We start from the raw sequence: 19,998 nt of genomic DNA, 5'->3' as shown, positions 1-19,998 counted from the left end.
AGGACTTCGGCACCCATGAAATGACACAGGGTTTCGAGAGATGTTATCGCTGCGGCAGATCCACCCATGACCAGAGGGACTGCTGGTTCAAGGACAAAGCATGCAGGCAATGCAGAAAGATTGGACACATTGCACGTGTATGCCGATCTGGAAACAAAAAATCCACGGACAGGAAAAAAATCAATAAGGAAAAGTACAGAAAGGTACAAATGATGACGGACGGTAGCTCCGAAGACCAGAAGAGCGATAGCGACTCTGGAAACAAGGGACTAAGCAGTCTCAAATTACATAATGTAATTGCCAAAGAAGATTACCAGACCATTTGGGTTACCCTCACGATAGCGGGGTCCCCAGTTAAAATGGAGCTAGATACAGGATCAGCTCTGACCGTCATAAGTCGATGGGATTACGAGTGGCTATTTCCACATATACAGCGGCAAGGAAATACAGAAGTTGTATTTATACGTTCTGCAAGATGGTGGTCCACCACTGTTGGGACGTGAATGGATCAGGAAGATACGTTTAGACTGGCACTCCATTCAGGCACTGACGGTGACCAGTAAGAAAAAAAATGATGACGTCATACCTGAACGATTAAAAGACATCTTGGCCAACGCCAAGGAAGTGTTTCAACAGGAACTAGGAACCTTGAAAGGCGTCACCGCCTCAATAAAAGTGGAAGATGCGGCAATTCCCAAGTTTTTTAAGGCAAGGCCGGTGCCATACGCAATTCGTCCAGCAGTCGAGGCAGAGCTGGAGAATTTGGAAAAGGCAGGCGTATTATCCAAGATAGATTGGAGCGAGTGGGCAATACCCATCGTCCCAGTCATGAAGAAAACGTTGAATAATGATAAATCTGAAGAACAGAGAAAAATTCGCATCTGTGGGGACTTCAAGGTGACTGTAAACCCGGTCCTTCACACGGTACAGTATCCTCTTCCGAGGATAGAAGATATTTTTGCCTCACTATCCGGAGGGAAACGTTTCACCAAAATTGACTTGGCACAGGCATATCTACAGATGGAGGTTGAAGAGGCCTCTAAAAAATATCTCACGATAAATACACACAAAGGCCTGTACCAGTACAATCGACTGGTTTTCGGAGTAACATCAGCTCCAGCTATCTGGCAAAGAGCTATGGAGCAAGTCCTCCAAGGGATTCCGGGGACTCAATGCTACCTAGACGACATCCTTGTAACAGGAGAAAACGACAACGAGCACCTTGCCAATTTGGAGCAGGTGCTCACTAGGCTGAGAGAACGGGGCCTACGAGCAAATCGCCCCAAGTGCGAATTTTTCCAGAAACAAATATCATATTGTGGCCACATAATTAACGAGGAAGGGTTGCATAAGTCACCTGAAAAAATTGAAGCGGTCATAAAAGCCCCAGCACCTGAAAATGTCTCACAATTAAGGTCGTTCCTGGGATTGATAAATTACTATCATAAATTTTTACCGAACTTGTCAACTCTTCTGCACCCGCTTAACGAACTGCTACAAACGGGAGTAATTTGGAAATGGAGCAAAGACTGTAAACGTGCCTTCCATAACTGCAAAGGCTTGATCACGTCCAAGGAAGTTTTGGCTCATTACAACCCATCACTGCCAATCAGACTGGCGTGCGATGCATCCCCTTACGGCGTAGGAGCGGTATTATCGCATAGATTCCCTGATGGCTCAGAGTGGCCGATAGCTTTTGCGTCACGCTCATTGAACTCAGCTGAGCGTAACTATGCCCAGATCGACAGGGAAGCACTCAGCCTGGTATGGGGAGTGAAGAAATTCAACCATTACCTACACGGACAAAAATTTACCTTGTTGACTGACCATCAACCCCTCGTCTCCATAGTCAACCCTAAAAAGGGTGTTCCCATTATGACAGCACAAAGGCTACAGAGGTGGTCCCTTTTCCTAGGGGCACACCAATATGACATAGAATACAAAGGATCAAAACAGCATGGGAATGCTGACGGTTTATCGCGCCTACCGTTGCCAATGGTAGAAGAGGCACCTACAGTAGACCCAGTGGAGATGTTCCACTCAACCATAGTAGAATGTCTACCAGTAACAAATTCTGCCATTGAAAAGGAAACGACAAATGACCAGACTCTCTCACGAGTCTACGATTTAACGGTGAAGGGATGGCCAGCACATGGCGAACCACTGTTGCCAGCATTCTCGCAAAGAAGGGAACAGCTGTCAGTGTGCCTAGGAACCTTGATGTGTGGATCCAGAGTGGTGATTCCACCTAAACTCCAGGATAAAGTGCTAAAGGAGCTTCACGAGGGGCATCTGGGTGGAGTGAAAATGAAGAACCTAGCCAGAGCGTTTGTGTGGTGGCCAGGTATCGATGGAGACATCGAAGAAATGACCAAGAGCTGTCTAGGATGCCAGAAGGTCCAAAACGCCCCACCACAAGCCCCTCTACATCCATGGGAGTGGCCCTCATCTCCATGGCAAAGGGTACACATCGACTTTGCTGGTCCATTTATGGACTCAATGTTCTTAATCGCGGTTGATGCACACTCCAAGTGGCCGGAGGTAATAAAGATGTCCTCCACCACCACGGAAAAAACCATCACAGTATTAAGGACCATCTTTGCCAGGAATGGGCTGCCTGAACAGATCTGTTCTGATAATGGACCGCAATTTGTGTCCGAAGAATTCAGGAAGTTCTTAAAAAACAATGGGGTTAAGCACTACACGTCCGCCCCATACCATCCCGCCAATGGATTAGCTGAAAGGTTTGTCCAGACTTCAAGAAGGCCATAAAGGCCATGGGTAATGAAGACATAAATCTACAGCATAAGGTAGATAACTTCTTGTTTGCATACAGGAATGCAACACATGTGGTTACAAACCAAACTCCCGCCATGATGTTCTTCAATAGAAGCCTAAGATGCCGGCTGGATTTGATCAAGCCAAACATCAGAAGGGACGTGGAGAACCGGCAATTTCAAGGCATGAATGAAAGGCCAACTAGAACCTTCCAGATAGGTCAACAAGTTTTGGCCCGGGACTACCGTACCAAGAAATGGCAGCCTGGAACTATTTGCACACGACTCGGACCGCTGATGTATACCGTGGACATTGGAGAAAGCATAATAAGGTGCCATGCTGACCAGATCATAGAGTCATCCGAAAAGGGACAACCTACACCACAACTCTATACGCCTAATGATGAAGCAGAGATACCCATAGTATCTACCTCCGATCCGGTGATACTGGAACCAGATGAACCCGACATTGGCATTCAAGCTGAATCGACCTTGCCAAAAGAACCTACTACACCACCAAAAAGTACTACACCACCGAGGCGTTATCCGGACTGAGTCAGGAAGCCTCCAGAGAGACTGACTTATAATTGATTAACTGCAGCAAATGTGTAGATTATTGTTCTTGTAACATGTTAATGATTACTTAAAATGTTATGTACTGGTTGTCTAAAAGGGGAGGAATTGTGGTGTATGTGCCTTTAAGAACCCCCTGTGTTCTGTAATGCCGGTAATGGCCACTCGGGCTATATAAGCCTGTATAGTGTCTTGTATCTGTTAGTTCACCTCCAGACTTTGTTCAGTAAACACCTGTGAAACCAACTCCTGCATTCCGTGTCTCCATTAACACACGGATACAACAGTCTCTGACTGTAAAGGACCTACATTTACCTTCGCTAGTCTTTTCCTTTTCACATACCTATAGAAGCTTTTACAATCCGTTGTTATATTTTTCGCTAGTTTGTGCTCATATTCCATTTTCCCTTTCTTTATCAATTTCTTGGTCCCCCTTTGCTGACCCCACTGTTCTTGCAAACTACCACTTGATCTCCAATCTCCCTTTCCTCACCAAAGTTCTTGAATGTGTTGTTGCCTCATCGAAATGAGCCCATATAGAAGGACTTGCATTTATACAGCACCTTTCACGACCTCAGGACCAATGGGCTTTTGGAGGCGGGACTCCCACTTGTCAGGTTTTAGTCCCGCCTCCAGCGGGTTTAGCAGGCCGATTAAGGGAAAGCTGGTGACAGAGAACGCTGTCAAACACTGACATTCTGTGTTGTTTGATGAGTCCTTGTATTCAAGACTCATCAAACCTATCTGCTGAACAGAAATCAGATGGCTGTTGCATCGGAGAATGCAGCAGCCATCTGTCATCTCTGCCGGTGCGATGTCGGTTCCCCAACTGTCGAAGCCTGCAGGAAGAAACAAAGGTAAGTAAACATTTTCTATCACTTTACACTCACCTCACATACTTCCCTCTCCACACTTGCACCCATCATTCACCTCTACAGCGCACTTTTGGACCCCGCAGACCCACTGCTCGCCTCGCTGATCCTGGTGGAGTTTCCCAACGTCGAGAAGCCCGCACTTGCAGGGGTAAAATGGGGATAATCCTCTTACCTGTCTGTTAACTACCTGTTAACAGGCAGTTAAGTGGCTGTAATCCCCTACCCGCCTCAGGGAGGCGGCTCCCAGCACGGGTCAGTTACCTGCCTCCCGGGAAGATGGCACGGAGGCGGGATGGGCACCTGCCCCCAGATTCTGCCATTTTCCCGGCAGTCCCGCCTCCCCAGGGCTGGCAAAATTCCCCCCAATGTACCCCCTAAATTTTTTGGGTGCGTGGCCCCTTTAAGGGGCTTGCACGGCCCATTCACTTTCGTGCATGTGCAAAACTAGGGGCTTGCATGGCCCATTCACTTTCGCGCATGTGCAAAACTTAACATTGAAAAAGCCGGTCCTGAGCTGCGTGGCCACTTGTTCAGGACATCCCAAAGCGTTTTACAGCCAATGAAGTACTTTTGAAATGTAGTCACTATTGTAATGTAGGAAACGCAGCAACCAATTTGCGCACAGCAAGGTCCCACAAACAGCAATATGATAATCAGCAGATAACCTGTTTTTTAGTTACCATAGAAATTTACGGCACAGAAGGAGGCCATTTGGTCCATTGTGTCTGTGCCGGCTGAAAAAAGAGCTCTCCAGCCTAATCCCACTTTCCAGTTCTTGGTCTGTAGCCTTGCAGGTCACAACACTTCAAGTGCATATCCAAGTACTTTTTAAATGCGAAGAGGGTTTTGGCCTCTACCACCCTTTCAGGCAGTGCGATCCAGACCCCCCCACCCCCAACACCCTCTTGGTGAAAAAAATTCTCATCTTCCCTCTAATCCTTCTACCAATTACTTTACATCTATGCCTCCTGGTTATTAGCCTCTCTGCTAAGGGAAATAGAGTGGATAGAAAGGACCTATCTTGGCCCCTCATAATTTTATACACCTCAATTAAATCTCCCCTGATGCCTCCTCTTCCAAAGAAAACAAACACCTCCGCCTCCACACACACATTACCTTTTTCGTCTCGAATAGGCCCTACTCTTTCCCTAGTTATCCTCTTGCTCTTTGTGTTGATAAAAACAACTTTGGGTTTTCCTTGATTTTACTTGCCAATATTTTTTCGTGCCCTCTCTTTACTTTCCCAATTTCCTTTTTAATTTCACCTCTGCACTTTCTATAGCATTGAGCTCTCTGTATCTGACAAAAGTGTCCCTTTTCCCCCCTTATCCTATGCTGTATGCTCCTCGACATCCAGGGGCCTCTAGATTTGGGAGTCCCACCCTTTTCCTTTGTGGGAACATATTTGCTCTGAACCCTCACTATCTCCTCCTTGAATGCTTCCACTGCTCTGACACTGGTTTAGCTTCAAGTAGCTGTTTCCAGTCCACTTTTGCTAAAATCACATCTCAGCTTAGTAAAATTGGCCTTTCCCCAATTGAGAACTTTTACACCTGGTCTATCTTTGTCCTTCTCCATAACTACACAAAATCTAACTGAATTATGATTACTACCACCAAAATGCTCTCCCATTGATAGCCCTTCCACCTGCCCAGCTTCAGTCCCTAAAACTAAGTCCAGAACTGCCCCCTCTCTTGTTGGGCTTGCTACATACTGGCTCAAAAAGTTCTCCTGAATGTGTTTTAAGTCAGTTGTCATTTCACCTGCAGCTGCCATCTATTGCAGCAACATCGGTGCCCTTGAAACTCTCTCACCTTGCTCCTCTGATTCCTTCCACAATCAGCCCCAACACCAACATCACCAATAACAACACCAACCTTCTCTGCCATCACCTGATGCTGCACAGGACACCTGACAACATAGCTGCCTGGGAGACCAGCGATGGCATCACCATGGCCAGATTTACAGGAAACTTTATTATATCCGGCACTGACGGGACCGAGCTGTTGCCATCCCATCAAAACTGCCGGACATACCAGCGTTAATGTTGAAGCATACGGAGGTTTTCATCTCCGTATCTGACAACAAACACTGTTGCTTAGCAACAGCTTCAAACAGTCGGCCCGTACCTTGGAAACGTCTCTGTAGCTTAGCAACAGCTTCAGAGAGACTTTCCAGAGCCTGACTGTTGAAAAAAAAGCCACGAGAAGAAAAAAAAAACTAACAAAACGGCTCCTGATTTCTGCCGGTAGATCGAGGTTCCCGGACATACAACCTCCGGATAAACCAAAGTCTCCTGTACTTCACTTGACGATGTAAACCTTGGCTGCCACATGATGCGCTAGGTTGACACCATCCCACACCAGCACCGTGAAGCATCCCTTTAATGTCCAAGTCATTCCATGTACACTCATCACTATAGCGGAGGGTGGGGGGAGTTATGTCTCAACATTCACTGGAACTCAGTAAGACACTTCTCAAGGTGCGCAGATATGTCAAATAAGGTGAAGTGTTGAAAATATAGATTTCACTGTATGACAACACATTACCAGAAACTTCACATGAACATTGGCTAAACCTCTCAAGTGCCTACCCTTGTGTGTTGTTAGTTGGTATGCTTGCAGTAGGGTGAGTGTGAGGAGTGGCTAGTGAGATGAGGAAGTGATAAAGTAGATAGAGAGGGATCGCTGGGGTTGCAAGGTAAGTTGGTGTAAGGATGTGCAGAAGGGTATGGAAGGCAGAGTGATGGGGATGTGTTGAGTAGCACAGCAGGGTGAGTTTGAGTGTGGCTTTGCAGTAACGGTTCATGATCCACTGAGATCATTGAAAGGTTGATGACATCCCTGCTTTTGCCCTCCTGTGCAATGTGCAACCAGGCTGCGTTGGTGTCCTGGGGAGGTCTCTTCCGCCCTTGGAAGGGAAGAGAATCTCCTTGCGTGCTGTGACTCCCTCCATAAGTACAGGAAACTCTCTTTTAACCGGCACCTAAATAACCAGGAATTTCTCTTAACCGGCAAAATTCAGGAGTAGGTTCAAGTAAATTTTACTTTATATTAGTGGCTGTGTAACCGGGGTTCCTGGATCTGTCGCCGTGCAACAGGGACTCCTGGATTTGTGGCCGTGTAACCGGGACTCCTGCACAAGTGCCGTGTAACCAGGGCTCCTGCACCTGTGGCCGTGTACGGGGCTCTCGTACCTTAGTAAGTATACCTCTGTAATCCGGACTTTTTGATCAACCGGAACCACGCCGGTCCCGGATAAAAAAAAGTTTCTTGTATATGGATGGAGTCATGGGAGAGCCTGATGCAACCGCCCACCTTTGTGCAGTGCTTGTCTGTGTTTGCAGCACCTCAATGCTGTCAAACACGGACAAAACTGTCAAACTCAATGTGGTCGTGGTCCCTTTAAGGAAACCAGGTGATGACACATCATCAAATGACATCATCAGACCCGCTTCCTGTTAATTGGCCGGGAAGCCTGCAGGGTTGGCTTAACAAGGCCAATCACGGGAAAATCCCATGACAGCTGGGAGCAGGACCGGAACCCGGCAACCAGCTATCCTGCCACCATCCCGCCTCCGCAGTGAAAATCCAGCCCTTCAGTGCAATACTGAGGGAGTACTGTACTGCTGAAAGTGACTTCTTTTGGATAACATGTTAAACCAAGGTCTTGCCAGTGTACCCTTGCCACTGACTTCACCCTCCTCCCAGTCACCATCTCAGGCTAAAATGTATTGTTCACAACCTTACTGTACTATTCAACCCTACGCTGAGCTTCCAACCCCATACCCTCTCCACCACAAAGCTTGCCTACTTCTAGCCCCATTACATTGCCTGCCTCTGCCCCTAACTCAGCCTATCTCTGCTGAAACCCTCATCCATGCCCATCACCTCCAGATTCGACCGTCCAATGCTGTCCTGGCGTGCTGCTCATCGTCCACTCTCAGTAAACTTCAGCTCAGCCAAAACTCTGCTGCAAGTATCCTATCCTGCACTGTCCCGCTTGTCTGCCCTCGTATATCTACGTTTGGTCTTCATTGTCTCGCCTCCACATCTTTGTAATCTCTAGTTCCAACACGCCCCACCTCCAAAGTTTCCATTCCTCTTGACTCCTGCCTTTTGAGCGCCCCATCTTTGTCGCACTATTAGCGGCTATGCCTTCAACCTTCTAGGCCCTATGCTTTTGGAATTCCCATGTTTACCTTTTTTTTCTCCTTTAAGGCCATCCTCAAAACCCACCTCTTTGACCAAGCTTTTGGTCATTTTCATATTTCCTTCTTTGGCTTGGCATCCATTTTTTCCCTTACATTTCTGCCTTGGGTGTTTTTCTGCATTAAAGGCATTATTTTCCCCACCCTCTTTATTTCCCTTTTTCTCTCACTGCTCCTTTACTTCTCACTTTCCACCCTTTCTCTCCTTACTTTCTGTTCAATTAATTTGTTTAGTGGTTTACAGCCGGAGCCATAGTCAAAAACAAACAAGGATATATATATGGCAGCTGTCTCTCATTCTGCCAGCGCATTTCACACCTAGAGCCGTCTTTTGTCTCTTTACTAGTCCTATCACCATCTCGTCTCGTTTTGAATACCTCTTAATGTCTCTTCACTTCTCTTTTGTTCTCTCATCCCCATTTCCCAGCCCCCAAACTGACCTTTTAATGTTTCATTTCCTGTGCTTTTTCAGTCCTGACGAAGGGTTTCGACCTGAAACGTTGACTCTATTTCTCTCTCCACGGATGTTGCCTGGCCTGCTGAGTTTTTCCAACATTTTCTGTTGTTATTAAGGATATATATATCCTCTGCAGTTTGCAGAAACTGCTAACAGTTATCAAGCTTAACCCTGCGTTTGTTGTGACCAGAAATAAATAATTCAATAAATAAACCATTAGACAAAAATGCTTTGTTTTTGTCACAGTTCCCATCTTGTTTGAAGGTATTTTCTTAACCAGTATTATTAGAGAACAGCCTTCCAAAGTCATTACATTGCACAGCATTCAAGCTAAGCCATGCTGTAAGAGGGAAAACAACAGCTGATGAAACAGTTGTCTTTTTATTAATAGTTTAACTATATTTATTAATTTTATAACAATTAAAAAGAAACTGTTGTACCAAATAATCACATCAGCAATCTGTGACTATTTGTAAAATGGGTATCACACAACAATCTTTAGTGCCACAAAGATGACTCCAGTCACATTTTCTGAAATGGACTGTAATTAGAAACTAACCAATTTGCGAGTTTTGTATGATGAGTGGTTCTTTTTGTACTATAAACTTTTAATAGAAAATTGCACTTCACAGTTTAACATAACATACAAATGGCATATTTGCAGACTTTCACAGTCTTACAAGTGCTAAACATTACAAAATGTCAGTAAACATTCTATGTACCTCACCCTCCTAACACAAAGCATTTTTCAAAATGTAAGCAGTACAGGACTGGAGCTTATTTAACAAATGTGAACCTCTATCAAAATAAAACAGACATTATTTACTTTTCAGTGTTATTAGATCAGTGAACTAAGAAATAATGTATCCTGTGTTTTTCTGTAAAAATTAGGAAATGGATATTTGGACTATGAATGGTAGTGTGCTAAGTTCAGTGTTGATAAGTACAGTATATCAATGGTACAGTACTTGGACTCAATTATAGCTCTTAGTTTCACAAAGGGGGCATTTTCTCTGGCAGGAAAGCAGTCACGTACAGAAAAGATGTTAAAAAAATCCTGCTAAGTCAAATAAATCCAGCAATAGTTTAGAATAACAAATATTACAGTATTAAGAACTAGACAAATGATGGCCTCTAAAAACAGACTGTTTGATATTAGCTGTACTGTACTTGGTCATGAAACAGGGTCATTAATGGAGCTTAATCTTTTTTCCCATTAATTAGGCCAAAACAGCCAATTGCCATTGAAAATAACAGAAATTCATGAAATAGAAATAAGAGCACTATTATCAGAAACGTGTCCCATTAACTATTTATAAATATTCTTCACGACGTTACAGCACTTTAGCCTGCAAAAATCCAGAGGCTGAGGTAACTTTTTTTTGCTATACTGGTTTCTTAAAATAGAATGGGTTAAAATGTAGAATACAGGAAACGTTGTTATATCCGGCACCGACGGGACCGAGCTGTTGCCGATCTATCAAAACTGCCGGACATACCAGCGTTAACGTTGAAGCATATGGAGGTTTTCATCTCCGTATCTGACAACAAACACTGTTGCTTAGCAACAGCTTCTAAACAGTCGGCCCGTACCTTGGAAGCGTCTCTGTAGCTTAGCAACAGCTTCAGAGAGACTTTCCAGAGCCTGACTGTTGGGAAAAAAAAGCCACGAGAAGAAAAAAAACCTAACAAAACGGCTCCTGATTTCTGCCGGTAGATCAAGGTTTCCGGACATACAACCTCCAGGTAAACCAAAGTTTCCTGTAGTTTACATTACTGCTTCTTTACCTGTTCAATTTTCTTCCCTCTTCTTCTGAAGGTGGTGGCCCATACTAGGGTATGGTTCAATAGGCATCAAGAGTCTTCGAGTACTTTGACCCATGTAGCCAATCCTCTTGCATGAGCCTAGATGGCGAGTGTCAGCATTGGTAGGCTTATGAGCAACCAAGCTGAATTTTATCCTCATTTAACATTTGCATATGTACAATTTCTTGCAAAGATCACTGACTGCAATTAAGAACAGACACCCTGGTTGCTAGTTCCCCTTCCTATTCCACAGCATTGAGGCCACCTGTCACACCCCAACTGCCATCTCACAGCTAATTCAGCAGGGACTGATCATTGAACGTGGGACCTTCCCAATTGGTATGGCTCAGCATCACTTTAAGTGATGTATCTATTCACTGAGTCAGTGCAGGAGCTGTCTAGTAAGCTAAAAGTGAGTCACATCCTCATATGTCTAGTTTTGGTACACTATACTGGTTTCTTAAATATAATGGGTAAAAATGTAGAGTAGTTTACACTACTGCTCATTAGAGTTTATCTGTAATCATTAATATACCAGTAACTGACAGCACCTAGACAGAATATTAACAAATAATGACCCTAGTTTACAGCTTTCAGTAACAAAAATAATTTGTAGCAGGAATCCCATAAACCAGACAATAAATCAGCACTGCTGTCCTTAATCTTAATCAGAGCCAATAAGCCAATCTTCTAATAAAGTTAGAAAGCTATACTGGACAAACTGAATAGACACACTATAATTTCAGTGAAAGTATTAGTACCATTGTAACATCATTAACATCACCCTATCTCTGATGCACATACGTACAGAGATTGGTTTCATTTTTCCACCAAAGCTAAAAAAAAATGCACAGGGATTGGAAATGTCGATTTTATTTGAAATGTGGAAAACTTGTACTTTGCAATAAAATCTTATTCTGTCCAACTGTGTATTTTTCTACGGACACTATTTCAGCTCTCAATATCAATACATCTGCAAACAGCCAACTCTACAACTGCAAGGAGTGAAAGAATTCCAGATGATGAAATGGTTAATATTATAACCAGAGTATGAACCTGTTCCCTCCGCTCATTAACAATACTAGCAAAATAACGTACGTATATCTTACGGATTTAACAAAATTCTGTGAAGGCAAATATGTGCATTGAGAGAGTTTAAAAAAAGTGATACATGTATTTACAGATCCTTCATGACAAAGGCACTACTTTGTCATTTTCAATCTGAGTGACATTACCCATCCATCCATTCATTCTATGCTTGTTGGTTCATGAACTAACACAGCAAAGTTTTACATTACAGATTCCTTCTGTTCTCAGTTTTCAAAGATTGAAGCAGCACCCAGTTCTGGGATCCATCAAAAATAATGTCACACAGATGTATAATTGTTCTGGAAAGGTTGAGTTTCTAAGGACAATCTTCCTCGGCTAAAGAAACAGACTTGTTCTGCATATCATTTAAGTCCTTAGAAAGCGTGTCTGTTTTGTCCCCATTTCCTTCCTCAGCTAAAGAAACAGACTTGTTCTGGGTATCATTTAAGTCCTTAGAAAGCGTGTCTGTTTTGTCCCCGTCTCCTTCCTCAGCTAAAGAAACAGACTTGTTGTGCATATCATTTATGCCCGTAGAAAGCGTGTCTGTTTTTTCCCCGTCTCCTTCCTCAGCTAAAGAAACAGACTTGTTCTGCATATCATTTAAGTCCTTAGAAAGCGTGTCTGTTTTGTCCCCATTTCCCTCCTCAGCTAAAGAAACAGACTTGTTCTGGGTATCATTTATATCCGTAGAAAACGTGTCTGTTTTCTCCCCGTTTCCATCCTCAGCTAAAGAAACAGACTTGTTGTGCATATCATTTAAGTCCATAGAAAGCGTGTCTGTTTGTTCCCCATTTCCCTCTTCAGCACTAACTAAAGGGATATTCTCAGACTTGTGTGTTTCTTCCGTGCTATGGTGAATTATGTTATGGTTACCATTTTCTTTAACGTTGACCAAGACATCACTACTGGTTTCTTTGTTTTTGCCACTATTATATCCTTCTTCATTATTGCAGTCTCTTTCCACCTGAAAACATATTAAATATCCATTACAGAAACCACAAAAATCATGGATTGATAGTATTAATCTAAATAATGTATGTTTGATTACGTTATCGCAAAACAGTATTTACTTGAATATAGGCCACACCTTTTAAGTACAAAAGGGTAGATATGGGATGAATTGGACAGCTATTTCACTATCCACTTAGTCCCGTTCCACTGCCCTTACTGGGCTGAATTGCCCCTTTCTATGCTGTAAAAAGTTGATGATGGTTCTAACACAACTTCTTTAGAATAGTTGGCACTGATGTTGATAGTGTTCTTTAACATAAACGCATCCACTGTATGAAGTTGGGAGTCACTCCACAAGCCACTCCTATATATCCCCTAGTGCCTACCATAGAGCAGTAATGACAGATGCCTTGGAGTCAGTAACTAAAATCAACAGAGCGTGGCCCTGACATCAGAACCTCACTGAAGGATCGATCACTGAAGTGGTGGGTCAAGAATCTATATATCTGGACATGCAGCTTCAGGTAGATAGCTTACATCTTCAAACTCTGTAGTTCCTGTTTTGCGGGCTTCCCGGTCAATTAACAGGAAGTGGGTCTGATGATGTCATTTGATGTTGCGTCATCAGCCGGTTTCCTTAAAGGGACCACATCTACTGGGAGTTTGACAGTTGTTCTGTCAGTGTTTGACAACACTGAGATGGACGCTTGCACCCAGGCTCTCCAATGACAGCACGTAGGGAGGTTCTCTTCCCTTCCAAGGGCAGAAGAGACCTCCCCAGGACACCAACGCAGCCTGGTTGCACATTGCACAGGAGTGTACAAGAGGGATGTCGTCAGGGGTCCCTGGCTGCAGTGGCGCCAACCTTTCAATGATCTCAGTGGATCACGAAACGTTACTGCAAAGCCACACTCAAAACTCACCCTGCTGTGCCACTCAACACATCCCCATCACTCTGCCTGCCATACCCTTCTCCTGCACATCCTTATTCATACCAACTTACCTTGCACCTCCGCCCAACCCTCTCTATCTACTTTATTACTTTCCCATCTCACTAGCCACCCCTCACACTCACCCTCATCCTACTGCAAGCATACCAACTAACACACAAGGGTAGGCACTTGAGAGGTTTAGCCAATGTCCATGTGAAGTTTCTGGTAATGTGCTGTCATAGTGAAATCTATTTTTCCAAAACCGCCCCTTATTGGACAGATCTTAGCACACTTTGAGAAGTATCTTACTGAGTTCCAGTGAATGCTCAGACATAATTCCCACCACCCCCCCCCCCCCTACAGTGATGAGAGTGCATGAAATGGCTTGGGCATTAATGGATGCTTCATGGTGCTGGTGTGGGATGGTGTCAACCTGGCGCATCATGTGGCAGCCAGGGTTAACAGCATCAAGTGAAGTAAATCTGGCCATGGTGATGCCATCGCTGGCCTCCTGGCCAGCAATGTTGTCAAGGGATGATGCCTGGTGATTTTGGTGTTGGGGCTGATTGTAGAAGGATTCGGAGGACCAAGGTCTGATTTTTTCAAGGGCACCGATGTTGCTGCAATAGATGGCAGCTGCAGGTGAGATGACAGAAGCGATCTGTCAATGATGAGAGAGGTTCTCCCAATGCGGTGGCACTGGACATACAGTTGGATCTAAAAACTTGTAAGCTAAAGAAATCTCTATATGTATTAAAAATACAGTAACCAACATTTTCTGTGCTCTGAAACCCACCAGCTGCAACATGCCATCCTTTACACCACTTCTGCAGCTGTCAGCTTATCAGAAACATCAGACCAGACTCAAATCACACCAGCTTGAGCTGGCGTGTTCCCCGAACAGCGGATAACCAGTGGGGGAGAACGTAAAATTGCAAGGGAGCCTCAAAATAGTATTAAATTGGATCTTAACATGCCATTTAACAAGCTCAATTGTATTCCCTGCCGCTTGGTGTCGGGTCAGTTCTCCGCTGACAGACCTGACACCTGGGAGACTCGCGTGGAGGCGGGTTCACCGGGTTTCCTACCCGCCATCAATTTTTGCTATTTTGACAGCGGACCCGCCTCCAAGCCTGCCCTCTGAGCGGCTGCAAATTCGCAGCCTTAGTTTAGCAAGCCATTTTTTGGATTTTCATAAAGTCACAATTCAAAACAAGCTTCATTACTCAAACATTTAAAAAAATTAACATTTGAATCTAAGACAAGACCATGAGATTCAATACTTAATCCCCTTTTAATATGATGCCCAGTCAGTCCTGGAAAGCCGAAAGGCAGCTCATGTGACACAATGAAGTGGTAATGTGCTTTACAATCTTGTAATAATTCATAATAAAACTAAATAAAGAAAAAACAACATTCACACCAGTTGTATAAACAGAATGCCCAATTGGCAAGTGATTTGTAATTGCTCAGACCGGCTCAGAAACTGGCATTTTTACTGCCTCTGGAACTTTTTATATAAAACTGCAGTATTTAGATAACAATTTGGAGTGAGTGCAACATTTCAAGAGATCTATCGTGGAATGCCACTTTGTGCCAAAGCCAGTTGATCTAAAAATGGCTAATATTGTGATTGCCTTGTCCTCTGGTGAAGAAAGACTTCATAACACCAGTGTGGAGTAAACTGGGTGTTCCTGTTTCATTATTATGCAGATTTATCCTCAGTGAACTCACCTAACAGAAAATGGTCTTCATTTAAAACCTACTTATTTCTTAGTATTATATCTCAAGTCCCAATTATTCAGGATAAGAATAGACATCTGACTCGGTCTAACAGATCGACTCTGATTCAGATTTAGGCTGCATTATATTTTAGGGTTATTTTACAAACACTATATTGATTTATAATCAACTAAACACATATTCAAGTAAGGGGAGCCCCATCTATTTCTGCTTACTAATGTTAGGAAACCTGCTTCATACATCCACAATGTTCACTTAGGTTTCTTGAATTATTTTAAACTACACTTGAAATAAAATGTAAGTTACAGTACAGGTTTAATTTCAGCAACTCCTTCATTAAATCCCACCTTGATATCCGTTTTATCCGGCTTGATTTTGCAGTCTTTGTCCTTGTCTTTCTTCTTCTTTGAGGTAGAATGATCCCGTTTGCTCCTATCCTGGCTCTGGCCACTTGCATTTTCTCTGATCTCAACTCTATCTTTGTCTTTTCTTTTCTCTTTCCTATTCCTGACAAGAAAAAAGAAACATTTTTGTACGTAACCTCTACTGCAAATGCAGTGCAAAAAAACTTGGGACAGTCAAATATCCAGAAATACAATGATCGTATTAACCCTCAATTGGGCAGGGTCCCTGGAATTCTGCAGGATAAGAAACAAAGAAGAACTTGCATTTATATAGTGCCTTTTATGACCTCAGGACGTCCCAAAGCACATTACAACCAATGTAGTACTTTTGAAGTGTAGTCACTGATGTAATGTAGGAAATGTGGCAACCAATTTGCACACAGCAAGCTCCCACAAACAGAAATGTGCTAATGACCAAATCATCTGTTTTAGTGATATTAGTTGAAGGATAAATAGTGGCCAGGACTCTGAGGAGAATTCCCCTGCTCTTCTTCAAAGAAGATGGCTTTGCAGCAATTTTCTGTAGGGATTGTGGACATCTAAATATGATAAATATTTTTAAATTACTTTATAAGTAAAGTATCAGGCTAAACAAATAGTTTTGTTTAGACAAATTGTGCATTTTAAACAGTATAAAAGCAGTTAGCCTGAGTACCCATGTGCTGCTTACAAGCCCATAGCCAGTTGAAAAAGCTGATTATGTAAACAATACTTTGGTGTTCTGAATACTAATAGATCCAATCTCCAACAATTTGTACCTCATTAATACCCACCAATTTGTGCATTTCATTTAATCTGAATACCTTTCACACTTTGCCCATTTACCTGTTAAACTCTTCACAGGTTCTGCAAAATCAAATTAAGGAGCTGAATTTACAGATTGCCCTTGCATTTCACACCTTGCACCCCATCTCCCATATAGGATGTGTGCTAAATTTAGCCTGCTCCAGGAAAAAAAAATTAATTGGTCTATGTTTCTACTTCAAAAGTGCTATATTCCATATTTCATAGCAATCCACACTGGACAGTGAATCCAAAATGATCTGTATGAAAAATTGTATACTTAGGGATTGATGTCAAATGCAATTTTGTAGTGATATATGATTTTGTAGTAGATTTTGCCTGCATAACAATAGTATATTTTCAACCTCAATTGTGATGCTGGGGGAATCAATGAGCAGAAAGTGCTTCTATACACGGAGGGAGAAGAAAATCAGCTGTCATATCTCCATAAACTACTGCAAAGATGAATGCAGGAAAAAGGGCATCAATGCTATCGTCATCATCAAGTCTCAGAGGCGGTCTCACCAGGCTGTTCCACAAAACTTCTGTGTCAGCCCTATGAAGTGGAGAGGGTAAACCTTCCTAATCGTCTTTATGGCACAAATCCCCAATTTTCAGTAAAGCCGTGAAGGTAAACAGTCATCTGGATTCTCATGATTTGCTTCTATTTCCCCCAAAATGTTACAACTGTATCTCAGGGCGAGGTTGGCATAATAAATTGTGAAAAAAAATTTATACTGAGGTCTGTGAAAAATTTAAAGGAAGGCTCTATTTTAGAGTTAGGAGTCCTGCCCGCATGGCGGGAACTGTACCAGCAGAAGGATAAAATGGCGGCATGGCGCTACCCAATGCGTTCGTGCTCCGCCATTTTAATTCCAAGGTTTTTTGGGCTGCAATGCCAAATCCTGAAGGCGTCAGCGAAAGCTGCCGACACACATGATCGAGGGCCAGAAGAGTTAATTTTAACATTTTTTGAAGGTTTCTTTATGGGCCTGAAGGAGCAGGACTCCTCCAAGCCCCATGAGGACTCCTTGGGCCTCCCCTGCCTCGAGCTTCAATTTTCCTTCCAGCGACTGCGATAGCCCCTTCCTTTTTTCACATACCTTGCTGGGGGACAGTTTCCTCGAGTCCCCAGTGGTGGCCTACCACCATGTGATTTCCCACTCCCACCGGCCATCATGTCATTCCTGCTGGCATCAGGTGGGAGTCAGCGTTATCGAATGTAAATAAGGGTCTGCAGTTAAAATGACCCGGATCTCAAGCTGCCATGCATCCTCTTCAAACAAAGCACGCAACAACAGCCCAGACATACACTGCCTTTAATGTAGTGAAGTGTCCCAAAACATTTGATAGAAAACAGGAAATCAAAGGGGGAGAAAGAACAGACACAGAGCAATAATCGTGGAAAAATTAGGGAGATGACTGAAGGCACAGTCAAAGAGGTAGGCTTTGGGCAGTCTGTTGAAGGTGGCTAAAAATGCAGGAAGAATGAGGGACTATGGGAAAAGGTCCAGAGTGCATGGCTGTGACGACTCAAGGCTTGGCCACCAAGTGCACTTAGGCTGTTTGATGTTAAAAGCAGTATATAAATGCAAGTATCTAGATTAACTATGTCTAAAATAAATTATTTTGTTCATTTTGTTATACATAGCAATTTGTGTAAAGTCACCTTCTCGGAGACGGCGATCTGGAAAACCTTCTTTTTGGCGTCCTAGGCCTTTTTGGCGACCTGGATCTTCTTTTTGGCGACCTGGACCTTCTTCGCGGCGACCTGGACCTTCTTCGCGGTGACCTGGACCACCTTCGCGGCGACCTGGACCTTCTTCGCGGCGACCTGGACCTTCTTCGTGGCGACCTGGACCTTCTTCGCGGCGACCTGGACCTTCTTCGCGGCGACCTGGACCTTCTTCGCGGCGACCTGGATCTTCTTCGCGGTGACCTGGACCTTCTTCTCGGCGACCTGGACCTCCTTTTAGGCGTCATGGACCTCCTTTTAGGCGTCATGGACCTCCTTTTAGGTGACCTGGACCTCCTTTTAGGTGTCATGGACCTCCTTTTAGGCGTCATGGACCTTCTTTTAGGCGTCATGGACCTTCTTTTAGGTGACCTGGACCTCCTTTTAGGCGTCATGGACCTCCTTTTAGGTGTCATGGACCTCCTTTTAGGTGACCTGGACCTCCTTTTAGGTGACCTGGACCTCCTTTTAGGTGTCATGGATTTCCTTTTAGGCGTCATGGACCTCCTTTTAGGTGTCCTGGATTTCCTTTTAGGCGTCATGGACCTCTTTTTTGGTGTTTTGGACCTCCTCTTAGGTGTCATGGACTTCCTTTTAGGCGTCATGGACCTCCTTTTTGGCGTCAAGGACCTTCTTTTAGGCGACTTGGACCTCCTTTTTGGCGACTTGGACCTCTTTTTTGGCGACTTGGACCTCTTTTTTGGCGACTTGGACCTTTTTCTTGATGAACTCCTGCTTTTCTTCCTATATTTTTCTCTGTAAATATAATTACCATAATTACACATCACGTTCACAACAACTGGTAGAAAGTGACAATGAATGACAATAAATAATCCCAATAATAGGACACCAAGGTTGCAAACAGTCTGGCTCAGCCTGAGGCAGTGGTCGGGGAGAGGGATGCAATAGGTGGCAAATTTGTGGCGGGGGCTGAAGACAATGGCATTAGTCTTCCCAATGTTTAGCTGGAGGGAATTGCGGCTCATTCAAGACTGGATATTATAAATAATTCATTGTAAATGAAGCACTTTGTGAAGTTTTTATGTGAAAGGCACTATATAAATTCAAATCTGTCTATCTTGTATGATAAATTCTAAAAATACAGCAGAAACTAGTGGCCTCAGAGGTGTCCAATATCCGTCCCTCCCAAACAGGCCGCAGTGCATGAACTAGGCTGAAACTCCAGTGCAGTATTTAGTTGGCTGCACGCCTGACTCATTATGAGATCCCAGCACAAATATAACGCTCTGCCTGCGACCATGTGCGTGCATTGCACGCTCCGACCAATGCGCTCCAGTTTTCAGGTGTGATCTAATTTCTAGACCCTCAAGTGTCTTTTGTCTCATGTACTTGAGTTTTCCTCAAACAGGAGGCTAGAATGTTGGGAACATTGACTTCTCTACAACTGTCATCAAAGCAATTTTGTATCCACATTGCCACTGTCCCTTTAATCCCATGGGTTTTAATTTGCTAACAAGTCTATTATGTAGTACTTTATCAAACGCCTTTTGAAAGTCCATATACACATCAACCACACTACCCTCATCCACCCTTTTGGTTACCTCATCAAAGAATTCAATCAAGTTAGTCAAAAACAATTTGCCTTTAACAAATCCGTGCTGACATTCATTTATTAACCCATACTTTTCTAAGTGCCAATTAA

The 19,998-nt window shown here is 43.6% G+C and overlaps 1 protein-coding gene across 1 annotated transcript in view; it reads right to left on the bottom strand.

Moving 5' to 3' along the window:
- Positions 1 to 9,235: 9,235 nt before the first annotated feature.
- The window catches only part of srek1 (splicing regulatory glutamine/lysine-rich protein 1), a 97,163-nt gene continuing 86,400 nt past the window's right edge, over positions 9,236 to 19,998 (bottom strand). The window contains exons 10-12 of the mRNA XM_085981669.1: positions 18,270 to 19,091; positions 15,761 to 15,920; positions 9,236 to 12,751 (exon numbers count right to left, since the gene is read on the bottom strand). Of these exons, the coding sequence (XP_085837795.1) occupies positions 12,104 to 12,751; positions 15,761 to 15,920; positions 18,270 to 19,091 (1,630 nt within the window). The 3' untranslated portion in view covers positions 9,236 to 12,103. The remainder of the gene's footprint in view (positions 12,752 to 15,760; positions 15,921 to 18,269; positions 19,092 to 19,998) is intronic.

This window comes from Somniosus microcephalus, chromosome 1 (genome assembly GCF_052327205.1).
Source record: "Somniosus microcephalus isolate GS21.2 chromosome 1, FLI_Smic_1.0, whole genome shotgun sequence".
Taxonomy (NCBI): Eukaryota; Metazoa; Chordata; class Chondrichthyes; order Squaliformes; family Somniosidae; genus Somniosus; species Somniosus microcephalus.
Note: the sequence above shows the minus strand (reverse complement) of the source record. Positions and strands in the feature narration are given on the sequence as shown.